The following is a 25584-nucleotide window of genomic DNA, read 5'->3' as shown; positions in this document are numbered from 1 at the left end:
CAGTTCTCCCTCCTTTCAGATACAGAGTGACTGTATTATTTGGCCAAGGTCACACAGCTAGTTGATTCCAGGGCTTTAGTTTTCTAATCGAGCAGGAAACATGAGTTGATGGGGAAGAGCCCATCAAAACTGACCTGGCAGACTTCAAGAAGGATTTAAAAGAATTTCTAGAACTGGCGGGGGAAATAAAAAAAAAAGAATTTCTAGAACTGAAAAATATAATAAGTGAAATAACAAGCTCAATAAAAAGATTAAATACCAGAAGAGATACAACTGAACCTAGAATTAGCAAATTAAAAGAAGTAAAAGATTACCCAGACTGTAGCACAGAGAGAGAAAAAATATGAAAGAGAAGTTAAAACACATGGAATATAAGTAAGGTACATCCAATTGGCATTCCATAAGGAGATCCCATGGGGAATGGAGGGGAAACAATATTGGAAGAAATAATGGTGAATTTTTTAGAAGTGATAAAAGAAATAATTCTAAATATGAAAGGGCAAAAACAGATCACAAAATAGAAAATACCTACTAAAGTTAAAACAGCAAAACACCATCATTAACTTTTCCAGTACTCTTCCATGTGATATAAAATAGGTGATTCATGAAAAAAACAAAAAACAAGAACAGAAAAGTGGTTCTAGAACTTCCATTTCCAGTATTAATGGCAGAAAAACAAACATGCCAGGTGAATTTTTAAAAAATTTTAAAATACATTATTGTTCTGGCAAGAAAGTATGGAACATTCAGAGGCGAAGAACTAAGAGAAAATGGGAACCCCGAGAGGTAAACTGAAGCATACAGGTGCATTCCCTTCGGGGTATACCAAAGGACCTAGTTCTGGTGCTCACAGCCCTGCAGGGAGAACAGACAAGGCCCAGGCTAGAAGACTGTCTTTTATAAAATTGGATCCTGAGAAAGGTGCATATGGCAGGAAGTGGGAAAGTGTGTATGTTCCAGCAACTAATGAAAACAGCAAAAGGAAATGAAGGTCAGTGACAGAAGAATGGAGAATAAAGATTTATGGTAAGGGTCTAAGAAACGCTCATACAGGACCCACAGCCACTAGGAAGAGTCTAAAAACTCCAAGGAGAGGCTTTACCCTGGTTTTCTCTTCTCTGTTGTATTTGTTTCAGGCACTTAGGTAATCTTTTAACACTTTCTTTAACATGAAGCCCTCAAAATGGATGAAAATGTGCACAAATCATGCTTTCAGATCCCCATCATTTAATAAGTATAAATTGTTATTAAAAAAAAAAAAACACTTTTCTAAAAAAGCCTATGAAGTAGCCCAGCGAATTTTCTCTTTCCCACCCCCCACCCCCCGCCACGAGCTTGCAACAGATTTCTTTCACACACCTGGCAGCTGTGATCAGTGTCCAGTCCATCCCACAGACTCATAAACTGAGCTTTCATCATGGCTGTGGCTTCATGGTCAGAACTTGAACGGTTTCGCAGAAAGGAGTCTAGAAGGAAAAAGTCCTCAACCTTAGAAATACTGAATTATTTACTCTTCCTATAACTTCAAATCCTTAATCAAAAGCTGACAACTTTGTGAAAGAGTACAAGAAAAAGAGTTCATTGATGCCTTTTCACACATTAGTCTGATACAATAATTCTGGCAAATAACTGGGCAAATTAAAACACAATCAACTCCCAATCTTCATTTCTTTGCTAAAAATACTTTCATGCCAACATATTTAAAGTAGTACAGGATCTGGTACTGAGAGGCTGGAAGAAGATCAAGTAGTGTCTTGGAGGAAGGTCTGTGCGCTTTGGCCCTAACTTTCCAGGTTATCTGCATCCTATGTATTCTTAATTATGGGGTAGCATTCTTTTTCCTCACATAGTTTTCCTGGAAATAAAGAAAAATTACATTGGAAAATGTCAAAACACTACTAAGTGGGAAATGCGGGACAGAAAATGATTTCAAACACACATGCTAGCATGCATGTGTGTATACGTTATGTAATGTGAAAAAGCCTTTAATAAAGTACACCAAAGGGCACCTGGGTGGCTCAGTTGGTTGGGCGACTGCCTTCGGCTCAGGTCATGATCCTGGAGTCCCAGGATCGAGTCCTGCATCAGGCTCCCTGCTCAGCAGGGAGCCTGCTTCTCCCTCTGACCCTCCCCCTTCTCATGTGCTATCTCATTCTCTCAAATAAATAAATATCTTTTAAAAAAAAAAGAAACCTGTCCCATCTAAAGGGGCAGCTGGAAAAAAAAAAAAGTACAACAAAACGCTAATTGCTTTAGTTCTTTCTCAGTCATAGACTTAAGGACAATTCAAATTTTCCCTTGAATTATTTTCTGTCTTCCAATTATCTACAAAGAATATGAAATGCTTTTGAAAGGGGGGGAAAACATTTTCCTTCTAGAATGAAAAGACCTGGAAGACAGGACATCCTAAGAATGAAAAAAAGACAGTAAAAATAAATCCTGGATTGCCTAGTATAATCCTATTTCAAATGTTTTCTTATATCCCTTCAAATAAATGGCAGAATTCTGAGTACATTTTACATTTTAGCACTGAAACTACAACTTGAAGTCTGTCAATCTATATGTGCAAGTAGAACAGAAATGCTTTGCAAAGGTCCATCCAGGCTTTAAAAAAAAGTTTTTTTTTTTTTTAAGTAATTATGGCAAAACCACAATACCACAAGATGACAGAGTCTTCTTTTTTTTTTTAAAGATTTTATTTATTTATTTGAGAGAGAGAGAATGAGAGAGAACACATGAGAGGGGGGAGGGTCAGAGGGAGAAACAGACTCCCCGCTGTGCAGGGAGCCCGATGTGGGACTCGATCCCGGGACTCCACGATCATGACCTGAGCCGAAGGCAGTCGCTTAACCAACTGAGCCACCCAGGCGCCCGATGACAGAGTCTTCTGATGGCAAATATATCCTGGATTTTCTTATGTAGTTCCAATTTTATACAGTCTGTCCCACTGTTGGGACTATGTACCAAACTAACCCATCTACTCTGGATGTAGAAAATGCTGTCATTTTTAAATTGCTTCTTTTTAAAGATAATATGTGTGAGGTACAGCCGCCTACCTAACCACCATAACTCTGCTATTAATTAGTCCTAAATTATCTTCATTACTAAGCAGCTGGTTCTGGCAAGACAGCTGCTTAAAATAATATGAAAAACTTAAAGTGCTGGATAAGTATAAATAACCTAACCATATCCGTAATTACATTAAATTGTAGACGGTCTTAGAGTACCCATGTACATGGTTAAGAAATTAGACTGGATTTTAAAAAAACAAACAAAAAACAACAACCCAACTGTCTGCTGCTTACGAGATACACTTTGAACCTAAGAGCTCAGATGCTGAAAAGAATGGAAAAAGACATGTATGTAAATACTGACAACAAAGGTGGAAAAATGTATTATTTTAAACTTAATGCATTCATGACAAATGGTGCTAGAACAACTGGAAATCCATGTGCAAAAAAATATATCTAGACACAGACCTTATACTTTTTCACAAAAATTAACTCAAAATAGATTACAGATCTAAATGTAAAACACAAAACTATGAAACTTCTAGAAGATAATACAGGAGAAAATCTAGGTGACTTTGGGTTTGGTGATGAGTTTTTATATACAACACCAAAAGCATAATTGATCAAAGAAAAAGGATGGTTAAGTTGGACTTTATTAAAATTCTGAATAAAGAACCCCCCCCAAAAGAAAAAGAATTACAAATTCTGTCCTGTGGAAGACACTGTTAAGAGAAGAAATAAGCCACAAAATGGGAAAAAAGATTTATAAAATACCTATCTGATAAAAAAACTGGTATCCAAAATATACAAAGAACACTTAAAATTCAACAATAAGAAAACAAGCCAGTTAAAGAATGGGCAAAAGATCTGAACACACACTTCACAGAAGATAACACAGATGGCAAATAAGCACATGGAAAGATGCTCAACATCATATGTCATTAGGAAACTGCAACTTTAAATAATAATGAGATACAACGACACACTTAATAGGATAGCTAAAATCCAAAAAACTGGTAATTTTTCAAGTGATGGGAGAGGATGGTGAGCAACAGGACCTCTCAAATAAATGAGTGGAATTGCAAAATTGTATAGTCATTTTGGAAGGCAGTTTGGTAATTTCTTAGAAAGCTAAGCATAGTTTTACCATAAAATCTAGCAAATGCACACCTAGGTATTTACCCAATTGAGATGAAAATGTATGTCCACACAAAACCTGGCAAATCACTGCTGTTAGCAGTATTATTCATCACTGCCCCAAACTGGAAGCAAACAAGATGTCCTTCAATAGATGAATGGATAAACAGTGGTAAAACCATACAATGGAATATTACTCAGCAATAAAAAGAAATGAGCCACCAAGCTACAAAAAGACATGAAGAAACCTTAAAAGCATATTGCTAAGTGGAAGTAGCCATCTGAAAAGGCTCCATATTGTATGATTCCAAGTATGATATTCTGTAAAAGGTAAAGAGTAAAAAGATCAGTGGCTGCTGGGAGTTCGGGAGTTTAGGACAAGCAGATGGAGCACAGGGGATTTTCAGGGTGCCTGATACTATGGTAGACAGAGGACATTATGCATGTGTCAAAGCTTATAGAACTGGAAACACAAAGAATGACCCTTAATATAAACTATGGACTTCAGTTACTAATAATGTATCAATACTGGCTCATAAATTCTTTTTTGTTTTTTGTTTTTTTTTGCTGGCTCATAAATTCTAACAAATATATTACACTAATGCAAAATAGTGATAACAGGGGAAACTCTGTGTGTGCAGGGGGAGGGAAGATGGAAATTCTCTGTACTTTCTTCTGCTCGATTTTTCTGTAAACTTAACTGTTCTAGGGGCAGCTGGATGGCTCAGTTGGCTGAGCCACCAACTGACTCTTGGTTTCGGCTCAGGTCGTGATCTCAGGGTGGTGAGACTGAGCTCCGTGTGGGGCTCCATGCTCAGCGGGGAGTCGGCTTGAGATTCTCTCTCCCTCTCTGCGCTCTCTCTCAAATAAATAAATCAATCTAAAAAAGAAAAACTGTTCTAAAAAAACAAAGTCCAGTCATTTTTTTAAAAAGCTTAATGAGTACCTGAGATTGAAGGAAAAAAGGGGAAAAAAACCTCAAGAGTTCGGGAAAAGAGGAAGCAGGAAACAAGTGGTGAGAATGTGAGGTGATTATGCCACTGTGTGTGTGAGTTTGTGGACACAGCAGATATGCGTGTACAGCACTGGAAGGTTCTGCGTCAATGTTAATATCCACGCTGGAACCACGATGCTCAAAAGAATGCACTTACAGAAAAAAATTCTGCTCACTACTACAGAGAGTTAAAGAAGTTTGTCTTGGTCTGGGCTCTGGGAATAAACAAGTCTCCCCTGAAAAATAAAAAACCAAGACCACGGGGCGGGGGGTCTCTCTCAGGCGTGAAGTCTGGATTTGGACTGTCATTCATTCAGTCTAGAAACATCCAAGTTGAGAAATTATCATAAAAATTGGTTGTGAGTGATTAGACCCCACAGGCTCTTTGTGGAAGATAAGAAAACTACTCTTGATTGTTCTCAGGCAAGGAAGAATTCTCATATAAAAACACACTGTATGCTATCTAATGTCAGAAATGACCCAAGGAAACAAATTCGTATGAAAAGAGTTAACAATACAAAGGAGTAGAATTTCAGACCACAGAAAAAAACAATCCAAAAAAAACTATATAAAAATAGGATGTTTAAAACTGAGACATAAAAGGGACTGAAATTCAAACAGAAGAGCAAACTATGGTGAAAAAAGATAAATCTGAAAAAGAATCAAACAGAACTTCTAAAGCTCAAATATCATTAACAGGACACATACCCAATGGTCGTGACATAAACACAGCCAAGCAAAGAACTGTTTTTATACCTTACTCAAAGATTAACTGATTTTTAGTTGTACCATTATTTTATGCATCAACAAAGTTTTAAATGTTGTCAGTTATAATGTTAAAAGAAGAAAAAGCTGCCAATTATAACATGCTATCCCAATTTCAGAAAGGTTAAAATGTAAATGACAAAACGGTATATTTTAGAACTGATGAAATATGGTAGAAAACTCGATGATAAAACTGTGGAAATGACTCAAAATTAAGCAGAGGTGAAGTGGGTGTATGCACATTCATATATGTATATTTTTTACAAAATGTAAGTCTTGCAAAACCATAATCAAATAGGAGAACAAGATAAAAATCTAATAGCACTACAGAGAAAAGATAAATTACTTACAAAGAAATATTTGACTACAAGCAGAATTCTCAAAAGCAACAACAATGACTGGAAGACAATGGACTTGTAGCCTCAAAATAATGAAGGAAAATAATTCTCTATCATTTAAGAGTGAAGGTAGAATTAACACATTCTCATCCAAAGACAGAATTTACTGTATTCATGATCTTTGCTGAAAGAACTTTGACAGATTTTGGTTAAGAAGGATATTAAATCCAGAAAAGGCAGGTGTTCAAGAAGCAACAGTGAGCAAACTGGCAAATGTGGGTCTCTAAACAAGTACCACCAGTGTACAAATAACAACCAGTATGGAGTATACAAAATAAGAGAAAATGTTAACATGTAAGAGATGAGTGGAATGATTAGTGTTTAAGAGTTGTAAGGTCCCTATATTATTTGGGAGGAGGACAGAAATGGTTAGCCTAGACTTTTAAGGCAAGTAGGTATGCTAAATGTTTCACTAAAAGAAAAACAATACATAACTTCAAAAACTTCGGCAGGGTAAAGGAGATAAAGTAAAAAAAAGTCCACTAGACTGGTAAATAAAAAGCACATAGTGATATAAGAGAAATATATCTAAATATATCAGCTAGCAAAATAAAGGCAATCTGACCACACCTCCTAGTTAAAGCATCTTAGATTAAAATCTTTAAAAATCTAGCTATTTGCGCTTTTGTGCAAAATTCACACCCAAACTCCAAAACTGTTTCAATAAATTTTTGAGAGACACATACAAGGCAAACAAGTAACCAAAATACCATACACCTGTACCTATTTTTCTCTCTAGATTTCTATACAGTCTATCATATTACATATAATAGTATAATTAATTCAAAGCTGTAGTTTTAAATTGCTATAGCTTTACTATGACTCACCATACCAGGAACAGAACAAAAGTACTGATGATCCATAAAATACAGAAAAAGTGCACTAATACAAAAGTCATGACATATAGGGAAAAATGATCTATTTTATAAGTTGGCTGTCCATGTGGAGAAGAATGAAATTAGATTCCTACTTCACACTATATATTTTAAAAAGAGGAATATTTATGGTGATAGTGAAGGGATTTGTAAGCCAGATGCAAAAAGTATAAATAAGGAAAAAAGATGGATAAATACAACTGAATTTAAATCCCTGTAAAAGAAACTATCATAAAGTGAAAACACAAGTTTAGAAACTAGTTCAGTCTAGAAAATATTTGCAATCATAATAAACATCAACAAAGAATTACCTAGAAAATGCAAATAACCCCAAAGAAAAACTAGCAATTTAAAAGCAAGGAAACCCAAATGACTAGTCAACATGTCCAAAGATGCCCAAATTTGCTAGCAACGCAGGGAAACACAAAACAACGATGAGATAATTCATGTTCTTTAAAGTGACAAAAAATCAACGATAATGTCTGAAAAAATAAATTTTAGGGAAACTATATAATGGTGAGAGTGGAAACAGGCATGAGTGAGGTTGAAGACAGACCCATCACACAACCTCATGGCTCAACTTCCAGGCATCTACCCTGGACAAACAGAGATGCGTAAGGAAACAGGTATGCGTTGTCATTGCGTGCTGCCTGTTAACAGGGAGAAGACAGAAAATTACTATCAAGTAAGGTCATGAACAGATTATGGTTCATTTTCTAATATGGAAATTTATACAGAGCATATATGGATGTTGGTTACCTATTTTGTTTTCTTAATTTGATCTAATAAATGTTAAAAACTAAATCCGGTCATCTAAATACCACCCTTGAGAATGGCGCTTTAAAATGCTCATATAGAAAGGTTGCATACCTATTTCATCTATAAAAATGATGGACGGCTGCAGCTTTATGGCAAGGGAGAAGACAGCAGCCGCCAGTTTCTGAGATTCTCCATACCACTTATCGGTCAGCGTTGAAGGCTGAAGGTTAATAAATCGACAGCCTGCTTCTTTGGCGGTAGCCTTGGCAATCAATGTTTTACCACAGCCTGGAGGCCCATAGAGAAGCACACCTGGAAATAAACATGTTATTTTATCATTTCCTTTAAGAGAACGGGGTATTTGCTTTAGCTTATGTGATAACCAACATAATATTAATGCTGCCTACACTAAAATTTTCCCCAGCATTCACTTGTTATTGATAATCTTTTTTGAATAGTAGAAAAGGAAGGCGCCACTTTCTCGAAGTTCAGTGTCAGTGATGACACATATTTGGGGTTATAATCATAGCACGCTTGTGTTTCCTCCCTTCATGGAAAGAAGACAATCACACTCCCGCCTCTTGACCAACAGCTGACAAAATGGTCTAACACCGCCCACCTTCACAAGCTAACAAAGCACAACAGCGCATCACCAGTAGCCCAGAGAAAACCGAGAACTTCTTCAGAACTGACTGCAGCCAACACTCTTTCACTGTTACTTGGCAAACTTAAGTTTTGGCCAAAAGGGCATGAGACTTTTCCCACCCAGATAAAGATCTCCTCTTAAAAGGAGCAAAAGCCGCCAGTCACTCCTGTTTTAATTTCCAAGGAATAAAACTGTATTATTAACCTAAAGTCTCCACTGACAGCAGTTTACTGCTTAATACAATTTAAGGTAATGCTTTTAATATGAGAAACTGGTCGAGGTCTTAAGCATTTTGGGAATCATCACCAACTGTTTTTCAACTAAAATGAGGAAACATTTTCGTAAGTTAATACTAAAATCCTGACCATAGGTCTGACAAAAATTGTAATCTACAGACTTAAATATCTGCTTAATTCAGAGCTTCTCTACTTTTCTTATGTAATTGCACTTAAAAAAACAGTCTTTACAGATGGCATGCTAGGGTAAAATGAAGAGGCTTTGGAGATTTCCAAAATATTCTTATTATATAATAAAAATAAAATACAAAATATAAGAAAAATAAATATTTTGTACTGAAGTCCCACCCTGCCCAAATTTTCTTTTATTTTTAATGAGAAACTTGAGCTTGATTCCATAAAACTAACAAATTTTTTCACATCAAGCTCTTCAAAATAATGTTCAAACTTTTCTTCTGGCACACACAGATTTTTCTGGTCTTAAAAATTCTTTAAGATTCAACTAAGCCAAGTTTAATCATCTTAAACTAAACTTTTCTGAAGCTATTTTAAAATTTAAACCAGTAAGTTTTGCCAGAACATGTTAGTATTTCCATGCAGCCCTTTGCAAGTTTTAATTAAGTTCATTTACGTGTAAAAAATTTAGTTAAGTCAGTTATACTTTGAACCCTCTACTGACACTTTTCTTTTGGATGGCAACATGTGAATACAGAATAGTTGTCTAATGTCATTTAATTCAAATCAAACTGAAAACATATGGGATGACTGCAGAAACTTGGAATTATTATTACATTTGTATTTTGATCATATAATTTGATATGGAATGCAGATCTATGAACAAACTTTTATATACATATTACTTGAATCTTAGGGTTTTTTTGAACAATCTATTGATGCAAAAGTCCTCATATCTTGTTGATTTTGCAGCTACACCGTCACTTTATAACCTTGGCAAGTATTCGTAGAATGTCCTCTTTGTTTCACAGTATCCATTTATCACTTGGAATATTTTATTCCTAATAGTTCAGTTTTGGCACTTCTGCAGGATTAAGTTTTTCCTATTACTGCTCTTCAAGGATTATAATTAGGGTTATTAAGCAGTTTTTTTTTTTCCTAACTAATGTCTGAAGATTTAACATGCAATGAAAGCTTTGGGATTTCATAATCTGCTGGAGGACAGAGATGTGACAGATGAGGGAGCAGGTGGGGGCAGTCACTGGTCACTTCCTGACCTGGGTGGTAGTTATGTGTTAGCTTTATAATTATCCATTCAACCGCTTTATCCCCATTTCTGTATGTATGTTGTTTCACCAAGATTCATGTTGTTTCATCTGGCATGTTATTAATGAGTCTAGCGGTTTTTAAAAGTGGCACCTCTTCTGTATCCTTTGTTCATGTTTATGAAGAGTGATACATGAATGGTCCTGCAAATGAATGTGAGGCATTCGGCTTCAATTATAGTTTTGCAACCTTTTAAATAGTTTTTCTGAGCTCAGTCCGATACTTTTAGAACCAATTTCAACAAAACAAAAAACTGTGCCTATTACTTCGTGCTTTGTAGAGGATAAACTCAAACCCCTCTTTTTTTTGTTTTAATGTTTTAAATGAGAACTTTTATTTATTTATATGTTATGTTATGTTATGTCACCATACAGTATTTCATCAGTTTTGGTAAGGCTTTACTTCATAAATACTGCACACAAAAGATTTAGGATGAGGAAGAAAAGGAGAATTGGGACAAAAGATCTAAATCTGAAATAATCCGAGTGACAAATACCTTACTAGTAACCAACTTTTTTCTTTTTTGAGCTAGTTTACTGATTTTCAAGCTTTAATAAAAAATTTGTCTAAAAGGTGGAAAAATTAGTATCTGTAAAAACTAAATCTATTTAAATACAAAGTACTCAAAGAAGTGGGGTGGGGGGGAAGGAGGCTTTTACAGTCCCAGAAAAATGACTTTTCAAAATATATTTTTTCTAAGTTACTTAACAATTTCATGATGCATTGAACATGGAACATGGTGAAATTCACAAACATAAAACTTTTGTGCCAAAATAATGATAACTGAAGTTAGAGTTTATAGAAAGAACTATATAGCATTCAGATGGAATTTTAATTGTAAATTTTGGAATAACGAAGGGTTACTTTTTTAATACAACCATTAATATTTTATGGCATGTTCTTGTAACCACTTATTGGCCTGACAGCTGCAACTTTATACCTTTATGTGATTGTATGATTTCATGTGCTTGTATATTATAAGTCATTCTCAAATTATCCTCTGAGGCAGTGATGACTCTTGGCTTAGATAGCAATGAACTGTCTAGGGATAACATAAAATTGGCAATAAAGCAATGACTCTAGCCTAGGTAACCTATTTCCAGTTCAAAAATGGAACAAGCTACGGTATGAAACTGATTTTATGCTCTGCTTCTGTACACTAATATCCAATTTATGTTCAGGGTCAAAAAGTAAGTCAATGGTTTTTCAAACTTTTGTTCCTGATAAAAAACTTTCCAAAAAAGCAGGGCCAAAAAGCCTTAAACAGTGTAACTTGAGATTACATAATCAAGAGACACTTGTGTAACTTACAAAAATTTGAAATACTGGGCGCCTGGGTGGCTCAGTTGGTTAAGCGACTGCCTTCGGCTCAGGTCATGATCCTGGAGTCCCGGGATCGAGTCCCCCATCGGGCTCCCTGCTCAGCAGGGAGTCTGCTTCTCCCTCTGACCCTCCTCCCTCTCATGCTCTCTGTCTCTCATTCTCTCTCTCTCAAATAAATAAATAAAAAATATAAAAAATCTAAAAAAAAAAATCTGAAATACTCATAGAAACCACCTCTAGTTTTGGATAATACTTTCAAATAAGCAACAGATTTACACATAACTTTGAAGTATCCCATCATAATTTGGTACCCACTGTGCTAATCAGGGCCAAGTCCAGGTGGTGAAGTCACCCAATTACCTGGGCTAAGAGCTCGCTGATAAGGAAAGGAGCTTTCTCTACTAGCATGTGAAACACAACTCACTTTTCTAAATTCACTAACTTTGTGAAACTGAGACATGAAAAATTATAAAAGTTTTTTCTTGTTCAGACTACCAATGATCTGGAAGAGGGTAGTAAAGAACGTAACTGAATAACCCAACTTTTACTTTACTCTTCTGATCTGGGCTCAGATAAATCATTTGAATTTTATTTGGGGGGAAATTTTTAAAAACATAATAAACTAAATGCTTTTTGTTAGGGGGAAAAAAGGCAGCTTTGTTGTTTTAGAAAATAAAAAGAAATACCTAATAAATAACAGTTTTGTTATTTTAGTTAATGAAAAGAACATGTCATTTTTGGTGATAACTGTCATCATTCTCTATTTCCCAGAAGGAAAATTGTCTATTTCATGAAAATGTACAGATATCGGCTGCAATTACTTTTGAAATATAACTTAATGCACTTTTTGATATAACTGCAAAATTAGTAAGATTATAAGTAACTATAACTTATACATAGTGCTATTTTGGTATTTCTACAGATCCTATTTTTTTAAAAAAATGTATGTGTCTAATAATTTGATTTCAGCCTAGACTAGCAACAGAAAAGCAAACCTGTCTAGTGTTGGGCATACAAAGAAGAGTAGCTGTAAATCAAGCTCCGCTGTAGTGTCTGTATCTGAAAGCTGTGGTAACACACCTCTATTCATCTCACTGCCAATTATCCTCTAGGCTCCATCTGAATCACCCTGAACAACACTTAAACATGATTAATATTTAAACATGATTAATATTTGAATGGACAAGAATAGAAGTACTACATTTAAGGATGGAGTTATAAACATTTCCTTTTTCCTTTTTATTTATTTATTTATTTTTTTAAAGGTTTTTATTTATTTGACAGAGAGATAGAGAGCACAAGTAGGCAGAGTGGCAGTCAGAGGGAGAGAGAGAAGCAGGCTTCCCGCTGAGCAGGGAACATGACGCGGGGCTCGATCCCAGGACCCTGGGATCATGACCCGAGCTGAAGGCAGCTGCTTAACCAACTGAGCCACCCAGGCGCCCCTTCCTTTTTTTTTAAATAAGCATTTCCAATTCTTGAGTTCCAGGGCTTTCAAAGTGATTACTAAATAGGGATAAAGAAGTTCCCCTTAAAAATAAGTAGCATTTAATTTCTAGTTCATCGGTACTTCAGTATTTCCTCTAAAACACCACTGCAATCCCCAAATAATTACGATTACTAAGAGGAAAAAAAATCACTAAATTGTGAAACAACAAAAAGAAGTCTTACTTTGAAAACAAAAGAACCCATATCATGACTTTGGATTTTTTAACCTCAATTTCCCAAATTTTTATTTACTTGGAAGTCGTAAAAATGAGTTTGAAATAAAGGGATTGTTTTGCCATGTAATTATAGGGAAAAAATTTTACTGAAATTTGGGAAGCCGAAGAATGAGCAAATATTTTAAAACTACTATTTATAAAACAGCACACTTGATCTCAGTTTTCTCTTGAAAATCCACCCTCAAAAATACCAGTTCTATAATGGCAGAAAGTTTCAGTGTTTCCTACATTTTTAATACTTTAGCGAATAGAAACTTGTACCATACCCTTTGGAGGCTGCAGAAGCCTGGAATTTTCAAACAAATGCTTCTTTTTGATGGGTAAGATGACCGTGTCTTTCAGATCCGTAATGACATCATCTAAACCTGCTATATCACTCCAAGTAACCTGGTGAAAGGTAAGGTCGACATGGATTTTACAATTTATGAATACTCAATGAAGTAAAAAAAATCCCCCCAAAATGGCAAACTCTAATCTGATAATTATCTGTAAATAAAAGATTAACATATAATGTGAGTAAAGACTTTTCATAGCAATAATGAAACTACTAAACAACTATGAAATTACAAAAAGGAACTTAACAGTCAACTATCTACTATTAAAAAAAAAAAAAAGCACTAGGCCCAGCACTCAGAACTCTACAGGGATCTAATAAACTGAATTCACTCCATTTATGAGGAGGAGATACTCTGCCAAGAAGATTGAGAACCAATTCAAACAGCTAAGTTAGCACTGGCTGATGGGGAAGAGCCCCTAATTCATACCAGTCACTCATACCAAGAATGCCCCTAATTCATACAGGATACTGTCAAATATAACAGAAATAGATTTTAGAAATAAAGTCACACAAAACTGGACTTTTGAATTTTATTAATCTTAAGTAGAACTGTGCCAAAACTTTTATCTTTATAAGTAGCAAATAGGAGATATATACTTTCAAAATAAACACAGCTTGTGTATTTTATTTTATTTTATTTTTTTAAAGATTTTATTTATTTATTCATGAGAGACAGAGAGAGAGAGAGAGAGAGAGAGGCAGAGGGAGAAGCAGGCTCCCAAGGAGCAGGGACCCTGATGTGGGACTCAATCCCAGGACCCTGGGATCATGACCTGAGCCGAAGGCAGACGCTTAACCATCTGAGCCACCCAGGCACCCAACACAGCTTGTGTATTTTAAAGCCTTCTGACTCAACTTAAAAAATCTGGGGGGTGAGGGGTGGAGGGGAGAATAAACCAACTGAAAAAGACCTAAGTAAAAAACATCAACCTAGCTCTAACCTGACAGAGTAAAGGGGCTGGAGATGGGGTGAGTCAGAAGCAATTATTTACAAGTGATTTACTTTCCCTACAACTTGAAAAAAAAAAGTGAAAAGCCATAGCCAAATCTGAAAAAAATCACCACCTACTTCCACTGTAGCTATAACAAAAAACAGAGTCTATTGATACAGCCTTACTCAAAAGTGAATGCTGGTAAGGCCAAGAAAGTTTCACTATAAATTTATAAATCGAATTCAAATGGAGGATTACTTCTGGGGACATGTATCTCTCTGCGCACACAGATACTAAAAGACATTACAGACTTTCATTTTCCAGATTTAGAGATAGGAATCTCATTCATTCTATTTATTTGTATCTGTTGTACAAAATTCATTTACGCTTGTTGTTATAAAATACACGGGATTTTAGAGTTTATAAATTACACTAATCTGATGTTCAAATAATCCTTTTGAAGTAGGTAGAGTAGGTATACAGGGTCCCTGGAGTATACAGGAGGGAACTGACAGTCAAAGAGGAAATAATTTGCCAAGGCCATGAATGGAAAAACTGGGATTTAGAAACTTGTGTTGTCTACCATACCTTATTATGAAAATCTACACTTAAACTCCAAATCAAATATCCATATAACTTAAAGCAGGACTTTTTATATGCCATAAAGGTGAATTAAAGTACAAGTTTATCTAAACAGGTGTATGCCAAGAAAAGTTAAAACAGCAGGCTCCAGACTGTTGTCCTAAGAAAGGCCTGCCTGCGGGGCTGGCCCCTGGCTGGAGTATGGGAGCTTAGATTTCAGGAGAATTCCCACCACTCCCCAGTAAGAACACCTCACTGTGCCTCAACTGTTTGTGCAAACAAAATGATTTATGGTGGGGAGATCCGATTTCCCTCTGAAAGTCTAGAATTTGGGGAGATGTTAGGAAGTGGTCTATGTGACTAGCTCCAATTAAAACCGTGGGCACTAAGGAGCTTCCCTGGTGGACAGCACTTTACATGTGTTCTCACAACTTGTGGTTGAAGGAGTGTGACTTCACTGGGGAACACTCCGAAGCCTGTGCTGATTTCCTCCAGACTTCATCCCAGGCCCCTCTTTCCTTGCTGATTTTGCCCTGTATCCCTTTTCTGTACTAAATCGTATCTGTGAGCAAAGCTATGCGGACTCCTTTGATTCCTCTTAGAAAATTATCAAACCTGGTCGTCTTCAGGAGCCCTGACACTAAGTGCTAAACCAAAAAAATCTTAAATAAGATTAAAGATACGTACATGCATGTTAAGAGGGTCTACTAGATGAGCAGCAATACTCATTTCATATTCTGAAAGCTTCACATTTTTCACACCAATCTGTTTCATTAATTTTTCTGCCTAGAACGAAAAAACAAGCAACTTCCTTCAGTTTGATATTTACGTACTGGCACTCCAAAAGAGATGGATGATCTGTGAAGTCTAAACAGTGATGAATAGACATAGAAGAATTTTCCAGGGAAATTCTAGGCCCCTTGATCTCATCTTTCCCCAGTGTAAGCCCTCGGGTAGATCTGAGTGTCCAACTCCACAGAAATCACAGCAATTTAAACCAGCTCCTAGGAAATGGAAAATATAAGGTACATGACTGAAGAGATACATATAGGGCCTTCTATTGCTCCACTGAGACTCCAGGGTCCAACTCGATCTCTTTCCTGGTAGGATTATCATGACAGGTGGAGAGGAAACCTCAAAATGGAAGACAGAGGAGTTAAGCGTATCAAAAAATGGACAAATGGGAGTTTCTTCCCTTAAAACAAGTTTCTGAAAACAGGTGCCTTACTTCTTTCAAATTACCCAGTTATTGACATCAGATGCCCATAGCTATCAAATCTCAAATTGTTCTGAGATGTTGTCCTTTTTAGTTAAAGCCAATTCCTGGGACTAGGCAACCAGAGATAGTAAAAATAACTCTAAATTAGAAATATACTTACATATATTTTTAGAGCTGGGCACACTAGCTTTAAATCTATGAGCTTTACCAATGCAACAAAGCTTTTGATTAAAATTTTAAAAAATGGTTATAAACACTTGCTGAGCGTGCCAACTATCATGCCAAAATACGGAAAATGGATTAACTCACTGAATCCCCTGAGTGAGCTTATGAGGTAGGTACAATTTTTCCCCACTGAAAAAAAGGAAATTAAAAGTTTAGCTCAGATGAAATAATTTGCCTTAGGTTGAAGTTAGCAAATGGAAAAGACAACATACACATGCAGGCAACCCAACTCCAGAGCCCATCCACTAACCCACATGACCCTACTGTCCCCAATTATAAGATGGGAGTTTGTGATCACTAAAGAGTCTTCAAAAATCTACAGAAAACACATTCAAATTTCAATTAAGTGAGCATTTTTAGAAATAAAGACCAAAATTTTTGTTGTTACATTTTCCTAAAATACTTAAAAAAAATCATACTGTATCCTTTATTTTACATATTTTTAAAGTAGGCTCTACGCCCAACGTGGGGCTTGAACTCACAACCCTGAGATCAAGAGGTGCATACTCCATCAACTGAGCCAGCTAGGCACCCCCTAAAATACTTTGATTCTATAAGATCTTGTTCTTGTCAGGGGGTACTGCTGCTTTAAATGAAATCCGTATCACACAGCATTACAGTTAGAGATTGGTTGGAGGATTAGGATAAATGTGGATAAATCAGGATAAATCATATCCTTATAACGTAGCATTTTTAAAAAAGTGCTATGAACCACATTGTTTTCCTCCTTAGCTATCTCCTGTAAAATTACTGAAGCAATGGATAAAATAGCCTTTCCAAGGTTCTTTCATCTTTCTTGTAAATATCTTCTTTTGCTGACTTTAAATCTTTTATGTGTCAGCTATGAAAGGTATCCTATTTTAGTATCTGTAATAACATCAATTTACTCTTCTTTTTCATTATGCTTCTATAAATGTGAAGCCATCCCACATGTGTTCTTTTTAGGCTATGCTGTAAAACACTGGTTTTTTTTTTTTTTTTTTTTTTTGAGGTCCTTAAATTTTTTTTTTAATTTTATTTTATTATGTTATGTTAATCACCATACATTACATCATTAGTTTTTGATGAAACATTCGTTTTCAACCAGGGGTGATTTTTGCCCCCTGGGGACATACGACAAGGTCTGGGAATAGTTTTGGCTGTCACAACCTGGGGGGATGGGATGCTACTGGTTATCTAGGCAAAGAGACAAGGATGCTGCTGAACATTCTTAAAGGCACAGCATAGCCTGCCCTTCCCCAATTATCTGGCCCCAAATATCAATAGTGCCAAGTTGGAAACACTGATTTTTCCCCCACTAGCTACCTGCTCTTAAAATTTTACTCCAGGGGGCGCCTGGGTGGCTCAGTCGTTAAGCATCTGCCTTCAGCTCAGGTAATGATCCCAGGGCCCTGGGACTGAGCCCCGTGTCGGGCTCCCTGCTTGGCAGGAAGCCTGCTCCTCCCTCTCCCACTCCCCCTGCTTATGTTCCCTCTCTCGCTGTTTCTCTCTCTGTCAAATAAATAAGTAAAATCTTTAAAAAAAAATTCTTTACTCCTGGCCACAACTGCCTCTTGCTTTAAATAGTAACAACCTTTTATGTCTGGGATTTCCTAAATAACAAGTATAGACCTAGAAAATGCTGTGGTAAAATTTACCTAAAATCTTTTCCCCATAAAAGCAGTCCCATTTAACAATGTCTTCTTCAAGTTGCATTAACAACATTGACAGAGGGCGCCTGGGTGGCTCAGTTGGTTAGGCAACTGCCTTCGGCTCAGGTCATGATCCTGGAGTCCCTGGATCGAGTCCGGCATCCGGCTCTCTGCTCGGCAGGGAGCCTGCTTCTCCCTCTGACCCTCCCCCCTCTCATGTGCTCTCTCTCTCTCTCTCATTCTGTCTCAAATAAATAAATAAAATCTTAAAAAAAAAACAACACTGACAGAAAAAGAAATTAATATTTATTGGGCAAAACTCATTTTCTTTTTTTTTACAATCAGCCCTTAAAATCATCCTGAGTTATTATGCTCATTTCTCAGATGAGGAACCCAAGGGTCAAAGAAATCAAAAGAACTGCCAAGATTACAAGCTAGGAATTGGCATTTCCAGAGTTCAAACCCTGATCTGTCTAATTCCAGAGCTCATGTTCTGTTGAAACACTAATATTCCTCATTTGGGAGAGCAGAACATGGTTAATAAACAAAAAGAAAGGACCCCAAAACACATCATACCAACACCAAACTGTGTTCCAGAAGTTATTCAACTGTTTTTAGCTTTGACACCTTTAACTGAGCCCGTTTCTAAAATGTTTTACCAGGAAAAACAAAATTATGATTGTACTTTAAAAACAGCTTATGTTCACGCATTGCTTTATCATACACAGCTCAGTGACAATTATATTTTCTAGTTACCAACTTTTGTTTGGTTTTTATTTATTTTTATTTTTAAAGATTCTATTTATTTATTTGACAGAGAGAGACACAGTGAGAGAGGGAACACAAGCATGGGGAGTGGGAGAGGGAGAAGCAGGCTTCCCGCCGAGCAGGGAGCCCAACCCAGGACCCTGGGATCATGACCTGAGCAGACGCTTAAGGAATGTGCCACCCAGGCACCCCTTTTGTTTGGTTTTTACGGTGAGTCTCTCCAAGTAGTTATCACTTGGTGGAGGAAAAATGGTGGGGGTGGGTCGGCAGGGGAGTCAGGTAGGAGGGAAACTTACTTTCTACTGTACACTCATCTTTTTAACCGTTTCACAGTATTTTTTTATCCTTTCAGGCTATTTCATTTTTCCCCATGTAAAGTATTTGTAACAAGATTAAGAAGTAGGGTAGGAAAGAGTGAACTACTATTTTTGCCTGGAATAGGAAAAGAGGAGATGGAGAAAAAAGAAGTAGCAGAAAAGAAACATTTTGTTCAGTTTCTGAAAGAGTCATAAAATTGGTTGTTCTTTTGGAAGAATAATTTTATTTATTTATTTATTTTAAAGATTTTATTTATTTATTTGAGAGAGAGAATGAGAGACAGCACGAGAGGGAAGAGGATCAGAGGGAGAAGCAGACCCCCCGCTGAGCAGGGAGCCCGATGCGGGACTCGATCCCGGGACTCCAGGATCATGACCTGAGCCGAAGGCAGTCGCTTAACCAACTGAGCCACCCAGGCGCCCTGGAAGAATAATTTTAGAAAGTTAGAGATAGCATTAACAAGTTAAGGGTGAAAAACCAGAGGTGAACTATAATTAAACTTAAGTTTTTTTTTTACAGATGTCATAGCTAACAGACTCTAAGTGTGGACAGAGGAAATCATGGATACAAAGCTCATAAAAATACACTGAAATAGGAAACACCAAAGAATGTAATTAGCTTTATATATTAGATATAATCTCTCTTTTTTTTAAGATTTTATTTACTTATTTGACAGAGAGACACAGCGAGAGAGGGAACACAAGCAGGGGGAGTGGGAGAGGGAGAAGCAGGCTTCCCACCGAGCAGGGAGCCCGATATGGGACTCGATCCTGGGACTCCAGGATCATGACCTGAGCCAAAGGCAGACGCTTAACGACTGAGCCACCCAGGTGCCCTAGATATAATCTATTATAAACTTATATTAAAATTCCTGAAACACCCTTTTCTAGAGGACACAAGTCATCTCCCCTCTTAGGGTTAGTGCACATGTATCTCTTCTGGTTTTACTGGATGTATTCTGGAAGTTACAGGATCAGACGGCCTTCTACTATCGTGCTCTTCCACTGACCCTGGGCATACAGCACAATGCTGCACAGAGTTTTCTCTCCTCCAGTTTCCCTCTCTGGCTGCTCTTCTCTCCCCGTCACTTCTACCTATTCCTTGGCCAATCAGGCAACGCTAACTGTGTATTTCTTACTGACTTCCTATCTCAATTTACTTCAGCTTTTCAGTCCTCTAAGATTCAGCGCCAGTAAACCTTAGTTGCGAAAGCCACTTGATCGATAATGTAGGTCACAATGGCTTCCTGGTGTTGGCAAACGTTAGCTCGTCCCAGTGTAACTGGCATTCTGTGATGGCTGCTCTTAAAAATCCCTGGCAGCTGACAGTTCGTGTTTTTTTCTTTTTAAAGGTTTCAGTGTATCATCTCTTCACAAAATATTTCGGCTAATACTTCTCTCAAAATAACTAAGAGTTTTGAAGACTAAGGTATCATGATAGGACTAAAAATAAGAAGACATTAACTTCACTAAGGTCACAGTATATGACTTTCATATGTAGAAGAATTCTCAGTAGCGAATCTTTCATGGCCTTTGACAATTAAACTACAATCTCAAAAATATTATAGTCTAATTAATATGCTAACCCAAATACTGTATTTATAAATGCTCAGAACAGGTCAAGTATTATGTTACTCATCCTGTACTTGAAAGCTCTAAAACAGAGAGCTTACCTAGAGATTCCATTTTTCTACATCCCAATTAACCACCCTTTCATCAGACATACCTATAAGAACTCTTCTACTACATCTAAATACGATCCAAGCAGCAGTGGATGCCCAGAAAATCCCCGTCCCTGTGTAACACCCTGCAGAAACCATCTCCCACATTTCACCAAGCTGGGAAGTTTTCCTGGCTTCAGGCTAGAAATTATTTACAAATATTCTAATTCAAACATTAAGACTACTTCTAGGTTACTGTTCCTAATTTGAATGCACTGCCATCATCGATTACCTTTCTTTCATCTGACAATTGCACTGCCTTTAAATTCACATGAGGCCCACTGATTTATCAGTAGCCTCAAAACTTTATCTCAGCTTCTATATTCAGTGCTCTGCCTTTGTGACCATAGAAGTCATAGCTTCCTCCTGACCCATATTCACATGTGATCTTTACCCTCAATGTATCCTCTCAATTCTTTAATTCCCTTCTGCACTCCCACTTAATTATCCCCCACTTGGCAATATTTGACTTCCTAAATGGCATGGACCATGGCTCCCCATTTTAACAATGTCTTCTGTTGAATCTTAGAACCCCTTAGACTTGTATCAGTCAGCCTTATCCTCAATGCTGGTTCCGCACCACCATTGTTTATCTGCTACCAAGATGCTGAGAAATACTTGGAGAAGTTAATAAAAACAAAACAACTCAATTCCCAATAAAGTCATGCTTCCTTCAACTATGCCCTAATGTTCATAATCCACAATGATTTAGCTCATTAAATCCTGATCACATACTTACCTCAGCAGGTCCCATCTCCCCACTTCACTGAGAATAAATTAACTCAATCTTAAAATGTTCTTAACTACTAATCCTAACCCCTCTGGGACCTACCTCCATCCTCTTTGGCAGCAACCCTCTACCTCCTCCTTTTCCACTAGTCTTTTCCCTTTTCTTCTTTACCTTTCCCCAGTAAACTCTGGAATAACCACATTCTTTTACTTCAAATTATACTTGCTGTCCCCAGTGAATGGAAATGCTGATTTCACTAAATTTACAGATCGCTTTCTTTGATTAAATTCTTTATGTCCTCCTTTTCTCCTGGATCATTTTATAACATATTTACAAATAATTCTCTTTTGCAACCTTCTCTTCCTTTGGTTTTGACGACTTGACACAAATGATTTTCCAGACAGTGGGAGAGAAACGTGAGGAGGGGCTTTTAAAAATTATATTCAACACCCACCAATTTCCCCCAATTCTTATTTCAGAATGTAGGCCTTCCAGTTGAAATATACTGCCACAATGAACGACTACTAGTCTGCAGTGTTTTTTATACTTCAGGTGTGTTCAGGTGGGAAAGACTAGTACCAATACCTTACATTATCCCGGTTTTTTCCCTATTCTTCTGGCTTTTTTTTTTTTTTTTTGGTGCTTTTGTTAATAATTGGGTAGATTAAAAAAAGGTATCTTTAAAATACATAGATGAGGTAAAAAGAACCATAGAACACGTTCTCAGTAAATTATTTGTTATATGAATAAATTCAAGTTGTTAATCCACAGAAGATATTATTGTAAATGGTATCAAGCAAAAAACAAAATTTATTCCCTCTCCTATAGAACCAACTGTCCAAGTATCATGTTTTGAAAAGTCCATCCTTTCTCCAATAATCTACAAAGAAGAGCCAATTCTGTCATACATCAAGTTTCCAAAGTATGCCTAGGTCTGTTTCTGGAGTCTATCCTGCTAAATTTGCTAATCCATCCCTGTGCCAATAGCATACTGTTTTAGTAACTATGGCTTTATAAGTTTTGATATAAATTAAGGCAAATACTCCCTCCCCCAATACATGTCTTGTTTTTCTTCTTTTTTTACGTTTTGTTTTTCAAGAGTGTCTTGCCTACATATAAACTTTTATTCTTCCATAAAAATTTTAGAAAAAAAATACAACAAAATAGCCTGTCAATATTTTTTATCGGCATGGAATTTAAGCATAGTTTTCAGTAGTTTTACAATTTTCATTAAAAATGTGTTGTACAACTTTTGTCTGTCAGTTACTGTATATTTTTGATACTACTGTAAATAGTATCTTTTTAAAGTTGCATTTTCAAAGTGTGATGGGTACACAGAAATAGTTGGTTTTTGTACACTGACTTTATATCCAGCAGCCCTTAAACCCTTATTAACTCCGAGAGATTAGCTACAGACTTTGTTTGCTTTCTATGTAGATTACCATATTATATGTATAATGACTGTTTAATTTCTTCTTTCAAATCCTTCTACATCTTACCTTTTTTCTTGATTTATGCATCATTAACAGTAAAATGTTGAACAGAAGTGATGATGACAGGCTCCCTTGACTTGTTCCTAATCATAAAGGAAATGCTTTCAATTTTTTACCATGAAGTATGTTTCCTACAGTAAATTCATTTTATCACGCTATCTTCTATTCCTAATTCACTAAGCTTTTCTAAAAAGAATGAATATTTAATTTTAACAAAGGCTTTTTCTGCATTTATTGAGATAATCATAGTTTTATCCTTTAATCTGTTATTACAGAACATTATAAATATATTTTTTCCTCAACTGAAGCCAGCCTTAAACTCCTGGAATAAATCCAACTGGTCATAATGTTATCTTTTTTTATACACTGCTGAATTCAACTTGCTAGTATTTTAAGATTTTTCTATTCATTTAATTGAGATAAATTATAGCCCATTACAAGTTTTAGGGTTATTATTATGCTACCCTCATAACAAGGTTTGGTGACTGTTCCCTCTTCTAGAGTTCGTATAAAATTGTTACTATTAATTTGTTCCTTATATGTTGCTAGAACTTGCCAGTAAAATTCTATGGGCCTGGACTATTCTTTATCAATATATATGTCCAATATTAACTTATTTCACAGGTATGGGACTAACTATTCATGTCTAATTCTTAAGTCAGTTATGGCAATTTATATTTTTCTAAGAGTCTATCTGTATCATCTAAAGTTTTTAAATTTATTGGCAGTTATTAATTTTCCTTATTTTTAATGTCTGCAGCATCGCCATTACGTCTCCTCTATCATTCCCAGTAATATTTATTGGTGGCTTCATTTTTTTCTTGGTTTTACAAAACTGTCAAATATTTTTGTATATTCAAATAACCAACTTCTTGGTTTCACTGATTTTCTTTACTGTCTTTTCATTTTCTGTATTTTTATTCACTCTATTGTATATCCTATTTCTTACTAATTTGTCTTCCTATTATTTCCCTTCTTTCATTATCCATGGGTTTATGTTAAAATCTTTTCTTGAGCTTAAGTTTTACTTTATTAATCACTTTCTTTTCTAACAAACACTTAAGACTATAAATTTCTCTCTAAACATTAATACATTAAATTTAATTCAATCCTATTTTCTTTAAGTTTTCACTTGAAAGAGAGAGAGAACGCACGCGTGTGTGTGCACTTGGGCAGGGGGAGGGGCAGAAGGAGAGGGAGAAGCAGACCCGTTGAGCAGGGAGCCCGAGGTGGGCTCTAGACAAATGAAGATGAATACAGAGCCAAGAGGAACAGCAAATTCATATTCTTGTTAATACTGTACCTTTCTTTCATGCTCTTTATTTTTAAAGATTTTATTTATTTATTTGAGAGAGCATGAGAGCAAGATTGAGAGAACAAGGTGGGGGGAGAGGCAAAGGGAGAAGCAGACTCCCTGCTGGGCGGGGAGCCCAACGCGGGACTCGATCCCAGGACCCTGAGATTGTGACCTGAGCCGAAGGCAGATGCTTAACCGACTGAGCCACCCAGGCGCCCTCATCATAAATATTTTCTAATTTCTACTATGTTTTCTTTTACCTAGGAGTTCTTTAAAGATGTTTCTTACTTTCCAAACTTATTGGATATTTAACGATCTTCCGTTCTGCGCTGGAGCCAGGGAATGTAACAAACATGCTACCAGTGCTATGAAACTTGACATCTGCTTTACAACTTAGCATTTGGTTAAATTTCACAAATCTTACATGGGTGCTTTTTAAATACCCCTGCATTTTCTGAAGCACAATATACTATATGTGGCCACTAGATAATGCTGTTACTTTCGTAAATCTGCGATATCTTTACCCATTAAAAAAAAAAGTTTCATCTGACTACATCAAAATAAGCTTCTGCACAGCAAAAAAGGGAAGCAATCAACAAAACTAAAAGACAATCTACTGAATAAGAGAAGATATTTGCAAATGACATATCCAATAAAAGATCAGTATCCAAATTATATAAAGAATTTATACAACTCAACACTAACCCCCCCCCCCAAATAATCTAATCCAAACACACACTTAACTACGGAGAAAAAACAGATGGATACCAGAGTGGAGGTGAGTAGGTGGGGTGAAATGGGTGAAACAGGAATGGGATTAAGAATACACCTATCATGATGAGCACTGAGTGATGTAGAGAATTGTTGTATCACTATATTTTACACCTGAAGCTAATATAACACTGTATGTTAACTATACTGGAATAAAAAAAAGTTTTTTTTTAATATTTCATCTACCACTAACTGAAAGCAATGTTAAAAACCTCCCACCATGATGACGGATATGTTATTTCTCCCTATAGTTTTATCCATTTTTTGCTTTATGTATTTTGAAGCTATATTAATAGATGTACACAAATAAATATTATATTTCTTGGTGAATAGAATCTTTAATCACTCTGTAATGAACCTTATTTTCCCTAATAGTATTTTTGCCTTAAAGTTTGTGTTCAACCAGCTTTCT

The 25584-nt window shown here is 36.3% G+C and overlaps 1 protein-coding gene across 5 annotated transcripts in view; it reads right to left on the bottom strand.

The window, feature by feature from the left end:
• Window positions 1–25584, bottom strand: part of ATAD1 (ATPase family AAA domain containing 1) — a 54920-nt gene that overhangs the window by 22365 nt on the left and 6971 nt on the right. For 3 of the 5 annotated variants that reach the window (XM_035008577.1, XM_035008574.1, XM_035008578.1), the window contains 4 exons: window positions 15688–15786; window positions 13416–13536; window positions 8051–8251; window positions 1360–1466 (listed from right to left, as the gene is read on the bottom strand). In XM_035008577.1, coding sequence (XP_034864468.1) covers window positions 1360–1466; window positions 8051–8251; window positions 13416–13536; window positions 15688–15786 — 528 coding nt within the window. Of the gene's footprint in view, window positions 1–1359; window positions 1467–8050; window positions 8252–13415; window positions 13537–15687; window positions 15787–23110; window positions 23188–25584 lie in introns of all 5 variants that reach the window. The other 2 variants (XM_035008576.1, XM_035008579.1) reach the window with 2 other exon arrangements.

This window comes from Mirounga leonina, unplaced genomic scaffold (assembly GCF_011800145.1).
Source record: "Mirounga leonina isolate KUSES-001 unplaced genomic scaffold, KU_Mleo_1.0 Mir_152, whole genome shotgun sequence".
In the NCBI taxonomy this organism is placed as follows: Eukaryota; Metazoa; Chordata; class Mammalia; order Carnivora; family Phocidae; genus Mirounga; species Mirounga leonina.
Note: the sequence above shows the minus strand (reverse complement) of the source record. Positions and strands in the feature narration are given on the sequence as shown.